Source organism: Heliangelus exortis, chromosome 1, assembly GCF_036169615.1.
Source record: "Heliangelus exortis chromosome 1, bHelExo1.hap1, whole genome shotgun sequence".
In the NCBI taxonomy this organism is placed as follows: Eukaryota; Metazoa; Chordata; class Aves; order Apodiformes; family Trochilidae; genus Heliangelus; species Heliangelus exortis.
The window spans coordinates 66,793,443-66,811,729 of record NC_092422.1 but is presented as its reverse complement, the minus strand read 5'-3'; the positions used below and the strand labels follow the sequence as shown (position 1 = coordinate 66,811,729).

General features: G+C 36.3%; 1 protein-coding gene across 2 annotated transcripts in view; it reads left to right on the top strand.

Annotated features, from left to right (window-relative positions):
* The window catches only part of PPP2R3B (protein phosphatase 2 regulatory subunit B''beta), a 49,310-nt gene extending 31,347 nt beyond the window's left edge, over positions 1–17,963 (top strand). For both annotated transcript variants that reach the window (XM_071747000.1, XM_071747009.1), the window contains 11 exons: positions 278–381; positions 918–1,020; positions 2,218–2,292; positions 5,591–5,677; positions 6,080–6,236; positions 8,134–8,182; positions 9,189–9,278; positions 9,946–10,121; positions 12,150–12,268; positions 12,359–12,465; positions 16,771–17,963. In XM_071747000.1, the coding sequence (XP_071603101.1) occupies positions 278–381; positions 918–1,020; positions 2,218–2,292; positions 5,591–5,677; positions 6,080–6,236; positions 8,134–8,182; positions 9,189–9,278; positions 9,946–10,121; positions 12,150–12,268; positions 12,359–12,465; positions 16,771–16,915 (1,212 nt within the window). In that variant the 3' untranslated portion in view covers positions 16,916–17,963. The remainder of the gene's footprint in view (positions 1–277; positions 382–917; positions 1,021–2,217; positions 2,293–5,590; positions 5,678–6,079; positions 6,237–8,133; positions 8,183–9,188; positions 9,279–9,945; positions 10,122–12,149; positions 12,269–12,358; positions 12,466–16,770) is intronic.
* Positions 17,964–18,287: the final 324 nt, after the last annotated feature.

Here is an 18,287-nt window from a genome sequence, read left to right as displayed (position 1 = left end):
ACAGAACAGACATGTGACTGCATTCATCTATTAGGAATGCTGCAAGTTGTTCTATGTTTTGCTCTCCATATTTGGATTTCAGCCTAAAGCAGTTGTTTAAAATTAATTATCTTGGAAGCTGCAGTTGGTTTCAGAAATAGTTTAAAAAAAAAAAATCTGTGCCTTAATGTTTTCTTCTTAGGACTTGTAAAATTTAATTTTTGAAAGATTTACAAATAAGGGACTGACTTTCAGATAAGCAGACAATGTACTGAGTTGATGTGGACTTGAATTCTAGGCTTGTGGATGCCCACTTTATTGGAAAGGTCCTTTGTTCTACTGTGCTGGAGGTGAACGAACAGGAGATGTGTCAGTTCATAAATTTGTTGCAATGTGGCGGAAGTAAGTGGATTTCTCTTTTTTAGAAGTACAGCAATTTTTATGGAAATGTGATATTTTAAGCTTGGACGAGATCTAATTTGTAAAGGGGAATAAAGCACTTTCCCATAAAATCAGCCATTGACAGCAGACATGTATCTGGGCAAATATAAGTAAATCGTCACTTAACCAGGCAAATCTTTATAGTGTTCACAGAATTTATTAAAGTGTTTGGTAAATGGCTGTTTAGAGAACAGTGAAAACCATGGCCCTGACTTTCAGATGCCAGTTCTGGAAAAATGTTTTTCTTTGTAGTTCTCCTTCCAATGTTAACTGAAAAATACCCTTTTATGTAATCAATAATATGGAGTACCTACTTCCTTTAAAGTAAATGTATAGAACAGTACTGTTTTAAGTTCATTTGGAGTGTACTTTGACATTTGTAATTAGCTTTTGAGCTAGATGTTGTGGTTGCAGTTTTCTAAGTCTTGCTCTAAGAAGTCTGTATGAGGTAGCATGAGGAATTCCCTGTGTATTCAATTGAAATATTTACATTTCAGAATACTTCAGACCTGCTATGATGATGCTGCAAAGTTTGTTCATCTTCTAATGAGCCCTGGATGCAACTACTTGGTGCAAGAAGACTTCATTCCATTTTTACAAGTAAATTGCAACTGAATCTAGTTCTGGAAAAGCAACAAAAAATATGAGCTGGAAAAGAACTGGGTTTTTGTTTTGGATTGGGTTTTTTGTTTGTTTTTTCAGCTAAACATTCTTTTTCATATTCTTCATTAAAGTTTAGTGATAATGCTTAATGTGATGTTGATGTACAGTCTACTGAGATGCTAGTGAGGGATTTGGTTTACAGTTTATCATTTCATATAAAATGAAGTCTTTTTTTAAGAGTGATGGTAAGATGCATGGGATTTAAAATTACTTGCAGGAATACCACATTTATCAGAGAATCCTTATAGTTTAGAAAAGCAGTTGAAGTTACATAGGTCAAGGAGGCCCTTTGGCAGGCAAAGTGGCGTGTATTCAAAACTTAAAACAGTTTCTCTGAGTGGCACACACCTTTACCAATGAATGAAATAGGCTTTTACTGAATCATAGAAAGGTTTGGGTTGGAAGGGACCTTCAAGATCATCTTGTCCAAATCCCCTGCCATGGGCAGGGACACCTCCCACTAGACCAGGCTGCTCAAAGCCACATCCAACATTGGCCTTCCAGGGAGGGGGCAGCCACAACTTCTCTGGACTGCCTGTTCCAGTGTCTCACCACTCTCACAGGAAAGAATTTCTTCCTAATGTCTAACCTATATCTGCCTTCTTCCAACTTAAAGCCATTCCCCCTTGTTTTATCACTACACATCCTTTGTAAAAAGTCCCTCCTCAGCTTTCCTCTAGGCCCCCTCAGGTTCTGAAAGGCTGTTAAAAGGTCTCTCCAGAGCCTTCTCTTCTCCAGGCTGAACAACCAAACCCCAACTTTCTCAGGCTGTCTTCATAAGAGAGGTGCTCCAGTCCTCTGTTCATGGTACTCCTCTGGAACCATTCCAACAACTCCATGTCAGAATCGTAGTCAGCCACAGAAATACAAGCTACAACTGTCAGTAGTGTTCAAGATCCCATCTAAAATACAGGAAAGCTTTTGCTTATCTGGCTTCTTTAAGAAAAAAAATTATTTTTAAATAGTGAGCAGTGTTATTTACATGAGACATGTTCAAAATGAACTTAGCATTCATTATTGTGGTAGTTAATTTGAATTCCTTTGTTTAAGAAAGCAGATGTCCTGTTCTGTGACAATTGTTTTATATAATCACTAATGAATACTGTTTGGAATATTGTTTTTCTGTTTTTGTAGGATGTGGTGAATAGTCATCCTGGCCTGTCATTTTTAAAAGAAGCATCTGAATTTCATTCTCGGTACATTACCACAGTAAGTAATTATTACTTGGAAAAATTGTTTTTAATTAAGTAGGAAAATCAGAATTATTAAGGTTAGTCAATATGTGTAAGCATCTTAAGAAAAGTTGAGTATGCTGTCAGTCTTCATTTATACATAACCTGAAATCTTTTAAAGAGACACTTGATGTCAAAAATCATAGTTTTCCTTAATGCTTATAAGAAATTCCTGAACTTTATACTAATAAGAGAAACACTGAATTGTCATAGTGTAGAACAAGTTAATGAACATTAAAGGAAGAGCAGACTGTTACCTTGAACATTTGATTTTGGCTACAAACTGCACATATTGGGTTCTTGACACTACTCTAGATTTAAATAAATGGAATTTTCAATTAAAATTCTCTATTAATGTAATTTTGCTCAGTATTAAGTAAAATAATAGTAAAATTGAAGCTGTTTTTACTCTTTCCTCTCTGGGGATTTTTTTTCCAAGCACATTTTATACTTGAAGAGTTCCATTTCGCTCTTCCTAGGGTTATGTGACTGAAGTATTCTTTCTCTACCCAAGGGAAAAACTAGTGACATTAAGTTTTCTAAACTGTAGGCTAGGCAGCTGATTCCACAGAAGTCTCAAAAGATTAAAATTGTTCAAAATTACATTCACTTTACTTTCTTTGTGCATGTGAAAAATAGCTTAATGAATATTCAGCAACAAAAAAAAAAAAAAAAATGCAGATTGGTCAACTTTTATCCAGTTTATAGTCTGACCCAGACTAAAACTGGAAGTTTTTCTGAAAGCATTTGGTTTTGGTTCTGCATATTCATATTATAGAGACTGCCAGCCTATCAAATATGTCCAACTGCATTAGGATTTGCTTCTTGTTAGAATGATTTCATGAGCTCCCAAAGCTTCCTTGTCAAATGTGACTGAAGGAAATGTTCTGCTTGTGAGTAGTTTTCTTTCTTAATGGATTCTGGGTTGTATCAAAGCATGTTTTCCTTAAAACTGTGAAGACTTGCTGCCTGTCCTGAAGGATTGTAGGAGGGAGAAGTTCCTGCCATTTCCAGTTACTTTTCTTGGAGGGAACAGCTTACTTGAGTAGGCCTGAGTCTACTAATATTGAATAAACTAGTGCTGGCAGTATTTCACCAACAAAATCTAGTGTGGTCTTCAACAGAAATCCATGTTTAATCAAACATCCCCAAAGTAAAACTAGTATGGTCATGAATATAGCAAGAATATTTGGAATACTACTCTGCAGAGCCAAGGAAATGGCAGGGCTGTCATTGAGTAACTGCTGCTCAGTAGGATTTTCCAGAATTCTGTCCTGTAAGTTGTTATTAATACGTAGAGAAAAATCATCTATAAGGCATTTCAGATGCATCCAAAGTTCCTCGCTACATGAAACTTCAGCTAAAAGATTTTTAAACATTGTTCATGCTAACTTCCACTTACAATTTAAAGGATCACTTTTTCTGCTGTATATATGACCATGTATATACATGTGTATGCATATGAGTATGCACACATGCATGTCACTTCTCTTTGAAGCAGGTGTGTTGCAAGTGTTGTTCAACTGTGGAAGCAATCAGTTCTGTCTGTGTGGATATAGGTTGGTTGGTCAGTCTAATAGTAGGGTTAGTTATGTATTTTCAAGATAAAGCTGAAATATATTTAAAAATCTGCCCTCACAAGTGAGATGCTACATGTAATCTGCAAGTATGCTATGTATAAATCTGAACTACGAATTCTTGAAATTGTAAACTCTGTATTGCACCATTTCCTCTCCTTTCTGACAAATCACTGTGCCACATAGTAAAGAAGGCACTTCTCTGAGGATTTGCTTATACTCCCCTTCATTCACTTCAGAGAACTGTTTGTTTTTTTTAAGTCTGTTCCCAGTTGTCTTTAGCAAACATGCAATTTTGTTTTTATTTTTAGACCAGTTAAATGTGTAACAGATGAGATAATGACATGCAGATGGATTAAGTTGCAAAGCTAAGGCAAAACCTTTTTTAGAAAAAATTGCTTTGTAGTATAAGCCAAAAATGGGCCTTTCCTAAACTCACCACTAGAAATGAGCTAGAAGTAGGCTGGTCTGTTCTTCTTTTTGGGTTTATTGAACCAGCTGGTTTTGCTTAAAGTAAGAACTACAGTTTAAGCTTTATTTTAAAACTTTATTAATAAATTACTCTTCTGTTTGTAATTTAGAAGTAATCGGTTTGCTGAAACTATTGATTTGCTGCAATTGAAGTCTCAAGTGATAAAAGCAAATAATAGTGTTCAGTTTGGAAGAGGTTTTATCTGGTGGAAAAGGATAACTAAAGAGGTAGTTGTTTTAACTAGTAACTACGGTGTTGCAAATGAAATGCTACACATGTAATATTTGGTCTTGCTAATTAGTAAGTATAAACAATCTCCAATTAAGCAGCTATAGTTTGCACTATGTTTAGATTTCTTGTCTGCTTTTGTTAGTGGTGAATGATTGACTCAAAATATGTATCTGGTTGACTTAAATTAAATTGAGATGAATACTGAATTCAGTTAAGATACTGAAAAAATGTTATCTAAAGTCAAATGTTTCTAATCTAAAATGAAGCAGATTATGCTGAATGAATGAGTTTACCAAAATAATGTACTTGTAAAGCTGATTTAAACAAGTGTTGGATATTGAACTAAATGAATTTGTTTCTGGTTCCAATATCAGTCATGTCACAAGAAGTAGACATCTTTCTAACAACTTTTTTTTTTCAGTTGGAAAACATGTGTTCTACTTTTAATACTAGTAACAGGGTTTTTTCAGATAACTAAAGAGAATAAGATTATAAATCAGAAAAAACTTATTCTCTCTGCAAATGCAGGAAGTATTTGTCAAACATTGGCTTGTATTTGTGGACTTGAGAAATAACAACATCCGCATCTATTCTCTGATCCTTAAATTATATTTCTGTAATTTCATTTATTAAGTAAAATATTCTTATAGTAAAGATAAGTCTTTCAATCTGAAGTAATGAGATATATCAATAGGTCTATTCCACTGCTACAGGATATAACTTAAGACTGGGAGGTAGCAAAATTGCCAGTAGACGTTCTGGATAGCATTCCAAGTACTCTGCAGCATTGAAATAAGGCATATCAGGGTGAGTTTAGAAATGGTTTGGTAGTGTGGCATGTCAGAGAAACATCAGCTTGCTAAGTAATGAGAAGAATAGAATTAGGGGAAAGGTGGAGGTCTGTAATGCAGCTAAGACTTAGCTTTGTCAAGTGTTTGGAGAGGGTATCTAGTAAGCATACTTAAGATCACCTTTCTGTTTTCTGTTTCTCACAGGTTATACAGAGAATATTTTATACAGTAAATAGGTCCTGGTCTGGGAAAATAACTTGTAATGAGCTCAGGAAAAGCAACTTTTTGCAGGTACATAATTTCTAAAATTTTGCAAGATGTGTTTTTACAAGTTTAAATAGTGCATTAGCTAAATGTTGAAGGGAGTAACATAAGTAACACTTCCGTTTCCAAAAACTCGTCAAGGCATTAACTCTTGTACACAAAAATATGTTTAAATGACATTTTCTATCTAGAGCTGTGTAAATGCATGTAATCTTGGCTTACCTTTTCCTTCCCCAGTGAATCAGTTATCAAAACATTAGTTTTCTATCTTGTGGGTTCAGTCTTTGTCATGCTGCATCTTGTGCTCTTTCTGTGAAGATTTTTCCACTGAAATAGCATTAGATATTAACTTGGTTATGAAAAGTCAGATTGTTCAACAAATGTCTTACGAATTCTTTTAATGTGTTCTATTTATCCTTCTGATCATAGAATGTGGCATTATTGGAAGAGGAACCTGATATTAACCAGCTGACAGAGTACTTCTCATATGAGCACTTTTATGTTATCTATTGCAAATTTTGGGAGCTGGATACAGACCATGACCTCTATATTGATCGGAAGGATTTAGCTCGACATAACGATCATGGTATGAAAAATAAAGCACCTTTTGTTTACATGTGTTAAGTGACCTGGAAACTTTCAGCTGAGGAAGTGGTTGCCTGCCAAGGCCAGTGTTCACAAGTCTGCTGGTTAGCTGATCCTGCAGATGAGGGAAAAAAAGCAGGACAAATCATAATGCTCCTTTGTCTAGCAATACTGAATTTGAGGAAAAAAAATAAGTTGAATTCTGATCTTGGCAAAGAAATAGAGGAAGAAATAAATCTGTACATATATAAGGTTGACCTAAAAAAATCTTAAGTCTTGGTATATTATAAATGGCTTCATTTGGCAGGTTTGGGTTGTTATCTTGGAAACAATCTTTTTTTTTTATATTAGTCAAGTAGCATGGCTCTTAGGCAAGATATGGAAATAGCAGAAAAAGGCCAATGTACATTCAGGTACTTTGCTTATTTTAAAGTTTTACTAACTGAGCTGCAGTACATTTTGGTTTAATATTGTTTAGCAGCTTTACATTTTCTGCATTCATGATATACAATGACTGATTTTGTAGTCTCGCATACTTGTATCTATTTTAAACAGTCTTGTAGCTTGTATGGATCTGTGGGTTTTTTCTGGATGCTCTGTGTCTATTGTCATTTTAAAAAGTATACCCCTGAGGACTGGGAAGCTTACATAAGCACAAAGTGTTTATGGAATATTATCCCACTTTAAAAGAATAAACACAATTCTGATTGCTTCAGAAAGCTTGTCCACTGAAGTCTAAGTATGCTTTAGGATGCTGAGGAAGGAAAGCTTCTTTCATGTGAGGTTGCTCTTTGCTGATTTACTGCAGTACAGAAAGGAAGTAGAACTGATACCATGCCACTTGCACTATAGTTTTACATCCTTTAAATTGTGGAGTATTGGTTAAAGCTAAACAGCTGCTGCTAGACTAAGTAACTAACTATATAAGTGCATAAAATTATATGGTAACTCAATGTTTGTCCTAAACTTGTATTTTTGCATGTCAGACTGAGATGATCTGGTTTCCTAAATCCTTTCATACTATAACTGCTATAAAATCAGACTAGAGCAAACTGTTGATGTAGTAAGCAAAATATTAAAGTATGTAGCTGTTGTTGAGAAGGCTGAACAACTTCAGTGCTTCAAAAGTAGATAAGCAGCAGCAGCATGTGTCTGAAACCAACTGACCATCCTGCAGCTTCTGGGATAAATATTGAGCAGGGACTAATGTCCTTACTAGAATACAATGATAGCATCATTGTAAGAACATAAAGCAGGTGAATTGTTCAAGTGGTTAACCACCTGCCTTAATTACCCCATTTCTGCTATGCCTAAAGATTTCAGGGTAAAATAATGAGAAGTGATTTTTCTGTGAAAATAGTATCATGTGTTGTTATGAATACTGTCTACAAATCCCTCTGGATATATTGAATAACCTTTACAGAGGTAGTACTTAATTAAGACATGGCTCTAAAATCCCCGAAACGGTTTCAAAATTAGAAGTCTGGATCAGAACCATGTCAGAAATAGACCCATGTCAGAATCAGTTAGGTATGCTATTTATGCAGTAATGTGCCAATTCCATTTTGGCTCTTTGCCAAAACCAAGGTCATCTAAATTGTAATGGCACTTGAAAACATTATTTACTTGTCACAGAACTCCTAAATGGAATCCTACTAATCAGCCAATTTTCCTTTTATTATACTACTATCCCTTCATGAAGTCTCATTTCAAAGCTGGTTGATTCTAGCTTTGCTTTAGAGACTTTGTGTTAAGTGCTCTTCTGGGACATGAAAGAGTGCTACATTTGATCTTTCTCACATATGTTTATATATGAGGTTTCTGATCAACTCTTCAACTAGAAAATACAAAGCAAAAATAGCATATAACTGACACTATTTTAAACCTTTTTTTCACAGCAATATCAAATAGGATGATAGAAAGAATCTTCTCAGGAGCAGTAACAAGGTACTTATTTCATATGCTGTACTAAACCAAAGTTAATATTTATATATTTGCTTGTTAAATTAAGTGTGACAGTCCCAGAAGAAATGCCTTCCCCTTAAAATGGAACAGTGAATTTCAAGATTTTATATTGTAGTTTGAACTTTAGTCATACTGGAGTGGAGCTTTTGGCTCCAAGTTATTTACTCTCCTTCCTTTATCCTAATGACCATTTGCCATAGGGCATTATATGGCTTAGCAGGAATGGGAATGAGGAAGGAAAGAAATGTTGGTGGTGTTTTTCCATCCCTCAAACCTGTAAAATTTTCAAATGGAACTGGACTTTTCAGTACTACATGGAAAATCAATGCTTATTGCATCAACAAATTTACAAAAATGCCTCCAGTTTCATATTTTTGACAGTCATTCTTCATTGCTCCCTCTTGGATTGACTGATTCTCATATAGTTGTGGCATTCAACTCATTTTTTGAAACATTTTGCTAGTGCAATTTCTGCATCAAAGAAGTGAGTGACAAACAGAAATGACATAACTGCTGAAATGAGTGAAATGATACTTGGCAAGCATATATCTTGAACTTACTCCTTTATGTGAATTTTTTGGCCAAGACAAAACATAGTCATTTTTCTAGACATTTTGAAGATTAAAAAAGGGATTTTAGGAATTAAATATATGTGTAGGAACTGCCTACCTGACTTTTTACTAGAGTGGTTAACCATATGTCTTCAGAAAGTATTTGGATGCTGTGTTCTGTGGTGTAAGCACAGAAACAGACTACTACATTCTTGCCACCAAACACTTGCTTCTGGAGTGTTTTCACTAGCTAGCATCCTAGCTCCTTATCCTGAATGATCTTAGTACTCTGTTACAAGTCACCTTAGAAACACAGCAACTTGCAGGAGATAAATAAACAGAAGAATACCAAGGAAAAGTATTCTTCGTTTTGTTTGGTAGAAGCTAGGAGTTATTTTAAAATAACTTTTCTATCTTTTTCCTCATTGGCCTTCAAGAGGTAGAAAAGCACAAAAAGATGGAAAAATTAGCTATGCTGACTTTGTCTGGTTTTTGATATCTGAAGAGGACAAGAAGACCCCAACGAGGTATGAATTAATTTGTTTTAACAGAAATAAAGGCTTGATTGGTCTTTGAGTATAAATAGAGACCACTGGTGCTCGAAGCTGAATGATAAAAACATGAATGGCCCAGTTTGTTGCATTGTTCTTATTTATCAGTGTCATTAAAATAGACTATTAAGAGGCTAATTAACTGCTATTGTTCCATATTCTGTGTGTGGCCTATTTACACACCAGTTCATAAATGAGAAAATTACCCTTGTTTCGTGTCAGTGACTCTGGGAAGCTACAGCCAGCATTAGCTGTGGGATACTGATAAGAAAGCTGTTGCATGCTGTGTCACCGGATTGTTCAATATGAAAAAAAACCCCTTGGGTTTTGATGCACAATTCCATTATTCACTGGGCCTCTTTTAGTTTTTATGTAAAGGCACATGTTGTAGTCATCTCCTCCCTCAACCACCCACGACTAACAAGTGTGGTTTCAAGTGCAGTAATATATGTCATGGCAAATACCAGAAACTCTTACCACAGTAGGTGGTGTTTAATGGCTTCCTATGCCCTTAGGGAATGTAGTCTTGAGTCTAGTTTTGCATCTCTGTGCAGTGTAGCCTTTAAAACAGGCCATATAAATTCTTAAAGCTCTGTAATAAGTTTGGGTTAACAGTTTTTTGTAATTAATTACTGTGTTTCAGCATTGAATACTGGTTTCGCTGCATGGATCTTGATGGGGATGGTGCTTTGTCTATGTATGAACTGGAATATTTTTATGAAGAACAGTGCCAAAAACTAGATAACATGTCCATAGAACCTTTGCCATTTGAAGACTGTTTGTGCCAGATGCTGGATCTTGTGAAGCCACAATATGAAGGTAATGAAATCCTTTCCATCTCTAACTTCTGTTCCTCTGGATTAGGAATTAGTGCACCCTTAAGAGCACTCAGTTGGCTATACAACATGCCTTTAGGTTGTCTTTTCCCTAAACTTTGTTGTAGCTCATTAATTGCATGGACTTCCAGTGGCAGGCAGACACTGATTTTCATTCTAAAATTCAATATTCTGCTTTAAAATTATTTGTAGGCTTTTATTTTGGTCTTGTAGCCATGTTTAGTCTCAAATGAAATCTTGTCACTCTCTGGCTGATGTGATGCTCTGCAGAATTGTTCTGTTCACATCTCTTCCCTGTTCCACTACTCAGTGAGTTGAGGTTTCTTCAGATGGAAGGGTTTCTAAACAGTGTTTGTTTCTGTAGACCATGGGGGTGGAGAACATTTAAAATTAAGTGAACCAAGCTCTGAGGAACACATTTGTTACATGGTTGTCTACAATAGCCTCCTGATCTTGGGGTTCCTTTCCAATCTCATGCATTTTGCCTCTGAAAGGCAGAGATTGTCAGTAACATTTCTGTTCTGTGTTTCAACTGCAACAAGATTGGTGGATCTCTTCTGTATCATGAAAATGATAAAAGGATGTGAAACACAACCAAGATCAGAGTTACTTAGGGCAATGAAATGAGAACCAATAGTGAAGAGTTGATGTTTTGTTGTTTGGTTTTTTTTTTTTAAAAAGTGAGTGGCACTTTGAAAGTGGATTAAGAAAAAATTCTTCTTGTTTTCCTACTACAAAAACTAGCACCATAAAAGGGCATTTCACCTGGTAGATTTAAAACAAAGTATTTTCATACAGTTATGACTAAACTGTAATACAGTTTGCTATAAAATGCTCTGTGTAGCAAAAAGCAGATTCTTTGATTATACAGGAGTGTTGGGTATCTAAGCTCACATTGCAATAAATGGAAACCAAAGAACAAATCGCCAAACCAAATATAGGTGTCTAACTTAAACTGGGAGCTTGTATAACTGGGATTCACATCAGTTGCTTGGTTGTGGAGAGTTGCTGCCACTTGAGATGGCCCAAATCATCAGACATCTGTGTGGGTCTGACAGATCTGGCACAGGTGCCGTGAGGGAGCATCAGCTATAAGCCAGGCAGAACACATTAAGGCACTTCAGATGGCAACAGACACAAGTGTGGAAAACATTTCCAATCAGGATTCTTATTTTGCTTCCCTCTGGTGTCCTTTAGTTGTATTTTGTGAGAGGCTGGGACAGTACACTGAGGAAATAGTGTCCTAAGTCTGGCTTTTATTGCATTCTTCCATAACATCTGCAGCTTGCCTCTCTTTGACAACAGAAGGCTGGCCAAATTTAAGGTGAATCCATAAAGTGGAGTTTTAAAGACTTGTGTGTCTGGTATTTTTCAGGCTTTCTGCAGAAGCTTAATATTCAACTTTGAAATGAGGTAACATTTCTAAGCAACCTGACAAATATTTCTAATCCTTAATGGATCCTTTGATTTGAGTCTTTAAAGTATCACTTCATGAAAAACGAACAAACAAAATACCTTGGAGCATTTAGCCTTCCTGTCAAGTAGTAAATATTGATCAGGCTAGATAAGTGTGACAAACCAACCCCTGTGAAAAATGCATTTGTATGAAGCACAGTTGCACATTGTCATCTGTGATGTCTGCCTTCCCAAGTCAGGGAGGAGAAAGGGCCAGTGCCAGAGGAGAAGCCCACCTGCTTCCCAAGCCCTTTTTGGGAAGGAATGGCTGTCTCACTGGGGATTTCTTGCTCTTGAGGGAGCTTAGGCAATTAGCTTAAGTGATTTTTAACAGCTATGCAAGGCAGAGAGCATCTCACTCCCAGCACTGAAGGGACAGCAGAATGACAGCTAAAGCAAGTAACAAATCTGAAAAGCTTAAGTTTTGTCCACTTCAAAGGACACTTCCTCAGGCGTGTGTTTCATCTGATTACTTCTCTCATATTGCAGGATGTTCTTAAGCATAATGATGACTTGGCTTGAATAACTTCAGTTCTAAATCTTTCCATCTTTACAGGAAAAATTACTCTGCATGATTTAAAGCAATGCAAGTTGACAAATGTGTTTTTTGATACTTTCTTCAACATTGAAAAATACCTTGACCACGAACAGAAGGATCAGTTTTCCATGTTGAGGGTGAGTAATGATGCCTTAAGTGTCTTTTTAGCTATGTGCATAACAACTAATTAATACATTTTTGTACAACATGCCCTGTGATTTGTTTAGGATGGTGAAGGTGAAGGCCAAGAGGTCTCTGACTGGGAGAAGTATGCTGCTGAAGAGTATGATATCTTGGTAGCAGAAGAGGAAGCAAGCGACCAGTGGAACGATGGGTAAGAATGTAGCAGGAGGGTTGGTAGGAATCCTCTCTAACACAGAGCTTCACCATCACTGTCATCCTTGATGCTAGTTATGTAAAACACTGCTGTTCACTGTGTTTAGCTGTGTGCTCAGGGAGGAAGAAAACCTTGCTTGTATCTTGAATTTAAATATTCCTTGGCAGTCTGTGATCACATTGGTTTTGTCAATGTAAAGGTCCTACTTCAAATTTTAAGAGGAAGTAAGATTTGAAAAAGCTCCTATTAATAAAATACAATGTTTTTTGTAGCTTATGGTTAAATAAATTAAGAGCTTCATTAAGAGTGTTTGGGAGAAAAAAAAATACTACTCAAGTATTTTCTCACAGTTTTGAGACTAAATAAGATAATAAATCCTGCGCTTTCAAAATCATTCTTTTACTTCCGTTATGTAGCTTCCAGAACCTTTTGGAATGCAAAGTCCTAAACTTGCCATTCATAGTTTTCATTACTTAAAAAAACAAGGAAAAAAAACCAAGAAAAAAAATATACAAATTTAACTTGTTTTAGACCTCAAGTTGATAGACCTGTCTAGAGAAAACATTTTCCTGCATTTCCTACATCAGTAATCTATTTTAAAATATCTCCAGTATCTTACCAAGTGTTTAGAGAACTAGCTCCATATTTGAGACTGCTTTAAAACTGGAGAAACCAAATTCCTCTTAACACATTGATTTCAAGAACCTTTATAAAAGAAAGCAGGTGAGGGAGAGAGAGAATTGTTATCATTACCCAGGCTCTTCAGCATTAAGGGGTATCATACTCTTAACTCTTCATGGAAGCCTCTAGAATAGAATTGATTAATATTACAGAATTAACGAGCCCAAAACAATTGAAGCTTTGTTTCTGTGAGTTAGGCAATATACAACCTTCAATGTTTTTATCTGGTTTAATATTTTAAGTTCACAGGGTAGGTTCAGGGAATGTATAGAATAGGTATGTGAAATTTTGACGCTTGAGACACTGTAATGCTGAGAAAAATACCTTAAATTTGATGGATTCTACAGTCTTGCTGGCTGTGAAATATTACTTATCAATAACTGAGCTGGCAAAACTACTTGGATTCTTATTAACTGGTAAAGGATTCACCAATAGGACAAGAGATTTAAAGGAAGGTAGATTTAGATTAGACATAAGGAAGAAACCCTTCACTATGAGGGTGGAGAGACACTGGCACAGGTTCCCCAGGGAGGTTGTGGATGGCTCATCCCTGGAAGTGTTCAAGGCCAGGTTGGATGGAGCTTTGAGCAACCTGGTCTGGTGGGAGGTGCTCCTGCCCATGGCAGGGGGGTTGGAATGAGATGATCTTTAAGGTCCCTGCCAACCCAAACCCTTCTGTGATTTTATGATTCAGACTTTTGGCCCTCTGTTTTGGAATGCTCTTCCAAAAATTAACATGTTTTTAATTTTGACTCCTGATGGATTTTAAAGGTTACTGGCGGGTTTATGCTACTGCTGGCAGGATCAGATCAGCCCCTACAGTGTCTGCCATCACCTCCCCTAATATAACCCAGTAAATCAGTGCATCAGCAGTCAACCTGAGAGCCCAGGCTTGAGACAGAAATGAACAGTATTTAGGAGCCTTGAGGCACCATTAAATCTTAAGATATTAAATCTTAACTATAATAACTTTCTCAAGTGTTTTACACCTTTGTTTTAGCCTTATTTTCTCCCTGCTGGTCTGTTTGTTCACTTCTGTCACAGTTGTGTGTTTCCACCTTCCTGTTTTAAAATTCTGCTACTGTTGAGACTTTACAAAATTTGAGTAGTAAGCAGGTTTTGCCTGTTTTCAGATACAAAGTTACAAAATACTTTCTGGACTAAATTCAGAGTCGATACACTAAGATTCTACTATTCTGCCTTATAGCTCTTAAAGCCTCTTACAGCTTTTCTGTGAACTGGTGCTTTTGTCAGGTGATACACTGAGGGTTCAGAAGCATATTGTGTGATCTGCAAAAGCTAATCCTTTTGCTAGACTGTAGGGGAGGGATTTCAGCTGCTCCTCCAGCATTCTGTCCTGAGTCTACCTGTAGGATCACTGGCAACTGGGATTCACTGAATGGAAAATACCCTTTGGCATTAGTAGTAAGGAAAAGCATGTCAGGAAGTCAGGTTACTCTGCACCTCTGCTTAAGGGGTGGAAATCACTGGGCTGTTGCAGACAAGTGTTATTTTGTAAAGTTCTAAGGTAATGTTTAGGCAAAACTTCAAGTGCAAATAGGATATAAAGAGCCTTTAGGTGCTTTTATTCTGATTGGGTTGTGAGCTTGTTGACTACAGCTGTTTTTCTGAGCTAGAATCATTTCTGTGATTATTATTTAGGCTAAATTATTTTATTATGTATTTCTCTTCCTCCTCCAAGATATCTACTCTTGCTCCAGATAAAAGCTGCAAAATTCACAGCCAGTATTCTTGGGGCCACATAGCTTCTTTTCCATGAAAAATTTATTCAAGGTGTATCTGAAACCTTGGTTCTAGGCACAGTCCTCTTTGTATGTCCATGCAGTTACAGCTTTAAAAATCCAAGGAGGGGGGGAAAAAAAGACTTTTTGAAGGAGTTGTGGCTGCATGGCTAGAGTTTTATAAAAACTGGGAGGTAGCAAGAAACTTTCTAACACTGTAAAAAATTATTTCAGTGCCCAGATGTGTAAAACTGAGATGGTGTTTCTAAATTTCCTTAACTTAAATCTTGGAGAGAAGTAAAAGTGATATTCCATGAGGCTACAAAAGTTTTGGAAGAGAGTGGGATTTCTGTCATTCAAACATTATGGGACCAATCTTCTAAGTACTGGATAGATGGAACCCTCAAATAGTTTGAGATTAACCTCATGGTACCATTTTAATGACTAGAAAAGCTGCTGTCACATCTCTATCACTATGCAATAAACAAATCCAAAATGTTTATTTGATTGTTAGGGAAAAAAAAAGATGGAATTAATGGTATAGAAGACTGACAGGTTTGTGAGCCAAACCTTTTGTTATGGCAATATATGCATCTTTCTTGCAAATCCTTGTTTTCAAATGTGTAACTTTGTAAAGTAACTTTTAGGATGACTCTTTCCTATTGAAATTGGTGGTGAACTTGTGGGAGGAACCCAAGGTATTATGTTCACTGTGTAAGCACTGATAGATGCTCAAGTAATTGAGACTTTAGTAACACTTGGAAGCATGAAAATGATACAAAGGGAGGAAAGAACATCAGGAAGGATTTTTACTATCTTTTACTTCATTTTTACCTGATGCTATCAAAACATCTTTAATTTCTTTTACTCAGAATGGTGGTGAAGCTGGCTTACTATGTTTATCTAATAAAGTGTTTCAACAGAATTGTACTCACAATTCAAAAGGTTGTTCTTCCTCCAATCTCTGCTATTACTGCTACTCTAATGTTCAGAGTGGGATTTTAGTATTTCTTTGCCCTGTCTTTGAAAGAATACTTCTCCTTATCCACCACATAATGTCATTATAAGTCATTTTGTTCTTGGCCCAGTCTTGTTAAGGAGAGGAAAATGATGTTATGCTGAGATTTAGCAGCACTTGGGAAGGTGAACCTGAGTCAGCCTAGCCCAGGAAGGGGTCAGTTCCTTCATCTGACATCATAAATTTCTACACAGATTTATGTTTCATTTTTTTTAAAGGCTATCAATTACACATTGATCCCACCTACGCAGTACTGAAGCAGATATTTTTTTTAAGTATCAGCCTTCACTGGCTTGAGTTAGGTAAATGTTACATTTCATTATCCATCTGTTCAGTTTCAGCAGCAGCAGGAGTTTATCTGTAATTTCACATTAAAAAATTGGCTCTGTTTCTAGCATCTGCTTTAAATACACAGTTGGTTGTTATCAGGTCCTTGTGCTCATGTGCATTTTAATAACACTTTGAGTATTCTTTCTTTTTTGTTCTCTTTACTACAGGTGTAGTTTGTTCTGCCTATGATTTAAGTCTCACATTTGACCATTTCTAACTTAGAAGTAGTACACTAGAATAGGATGTGCTTTGAATCCTTTCAGTAAAGCTACATATGTTTCAGTACAGCTAATATGTTCTGCATGTGATGGGAGACTAAGCTAGGTTGAACTTAATTATTAATTATGGCAAACTTAATGGTGCTTCATAGTAAAACAGCGTGTAACATGAAGTACATAAAACATGTTGTTTTACTACGAGTGTAAAATATTGGAAACTATGTTTTTCTTGCAAGCCTCTTGTTAGTGTTCTAACATACAGGCACTTCCCAACTTAGCTGGACTCTCCTTTTTTTTTTTTCCTCGTATCTAGGTATGAAGCAGAACTGAATCCTGTAGACCACCAGAAGGTCAATGTCCTAAAGTATCAAATGGAAAAAAGACCATTTTTTGAAATGCCTTCCCATCTGGCTGATGTAGACTTGGATGAATATGACTATGAAGAGGACTTTGAGTAGTGGTAACTTAACAGTCAACACTTGCAGAAGAGTAGGGACAGTCTGCAGCAGGTCTGCTACACACCCAGATGTTTCAGTGGGGTTTGTTTCCAGGAAGTCAGCTTAGTTTTGTGCTAAAAATATTTAATCACTACACTACATTTTAAGTAAAAGAAGTGCATTTGTATGGAATGATGAAATTTTTTTGTATTTATTCAATAGCCTATAGTTTGTAAAATAGATTAAAATATTTATTTACAGATGTTGCATAATTCCTTTTTGGAAGAATAACAATATTTGACTTTAGAGAAAAGTAATCTACTGGTTTTTTTAAGAGGACTGTGTAATTCTCTTTAAGTTGAAGTGTAGTGCACTGACCATCTCCATCCAATATGGGAACGAGTGTTCCTGTGCTGGTATGGGAGGTAAGGAAACAATTTATACCTGGCCCACAATGCTTATGTGCTCACAGACAGGCCTGGGGGGCTGTGCCTGGGCAAGGAAGAGATGTCACTTGTTGGGTTCTGCTCTCATTTGCAAGTAGTTTTGTTTGACAAGCTGAGCATCTTAGTGCACATGGAAAGCAGACGCCTGAGACAAGTTGCTTCTCTTCTCTGTGTAGTCCTTGTTTGCCCCCCCCAGCTTTAACTTTGCTTGCCCCTTTAAATTTCAGTCTTTTCATCGATGTTCATTATTAAAAAACTAATGATGAAGTCTGGTTTAGTGTTCATACTTGATCCAAAATGAGTGTTAATTCATGTAGAAGGAACCAATTTTTTTTAAATCCTTTGTATGAATGTTACTTGATCAGTGATGTGCACTAATTTGTTGTGGGCATTCAGTGCTTTTGTCTATTCCCCCTTCAGTTGTTTGCTACTGACACATTCCATGGATATTCATCAGTGTCACAGCAGCTTGAAATTGTTGCCTCACGCTTACTGTTAAACAGATTTTGTGGGAAAAAAAATGTACAAAAAGATGTAAGTTATTTTTTGGTTGCAGTGTAGATCTTTTAAAAATGTTTAAAAATTATGTTTGTATTTTCAAATAAAGATTTTCATACATGTAACTTAACAGTTCTAATTATTATGTTCCTTCTCCTGAAGAGCCCTTTAAGATACAGTGGGTAACACATGTATGCAGCCCCTTGGATAATCACACCAAGCTGCATATTCAATCAATCTCTTGTTTTTCCTCATCCAAAAGACTCTTCCTGAGCAACTGGAAGGGGCACAAAGAACTCTGAGCACTTCTCACACCTTCTCACAAAGAGTCTTGGAAATCTGAGTCTGTTAAATAAAGAACCTACGAGCTGTTAGTAACCGTACCAAGAAAAAGTAGAGTCATTTTAGTATCATTCAATAGATTATTAAAAATTATATCAGGGTTGATT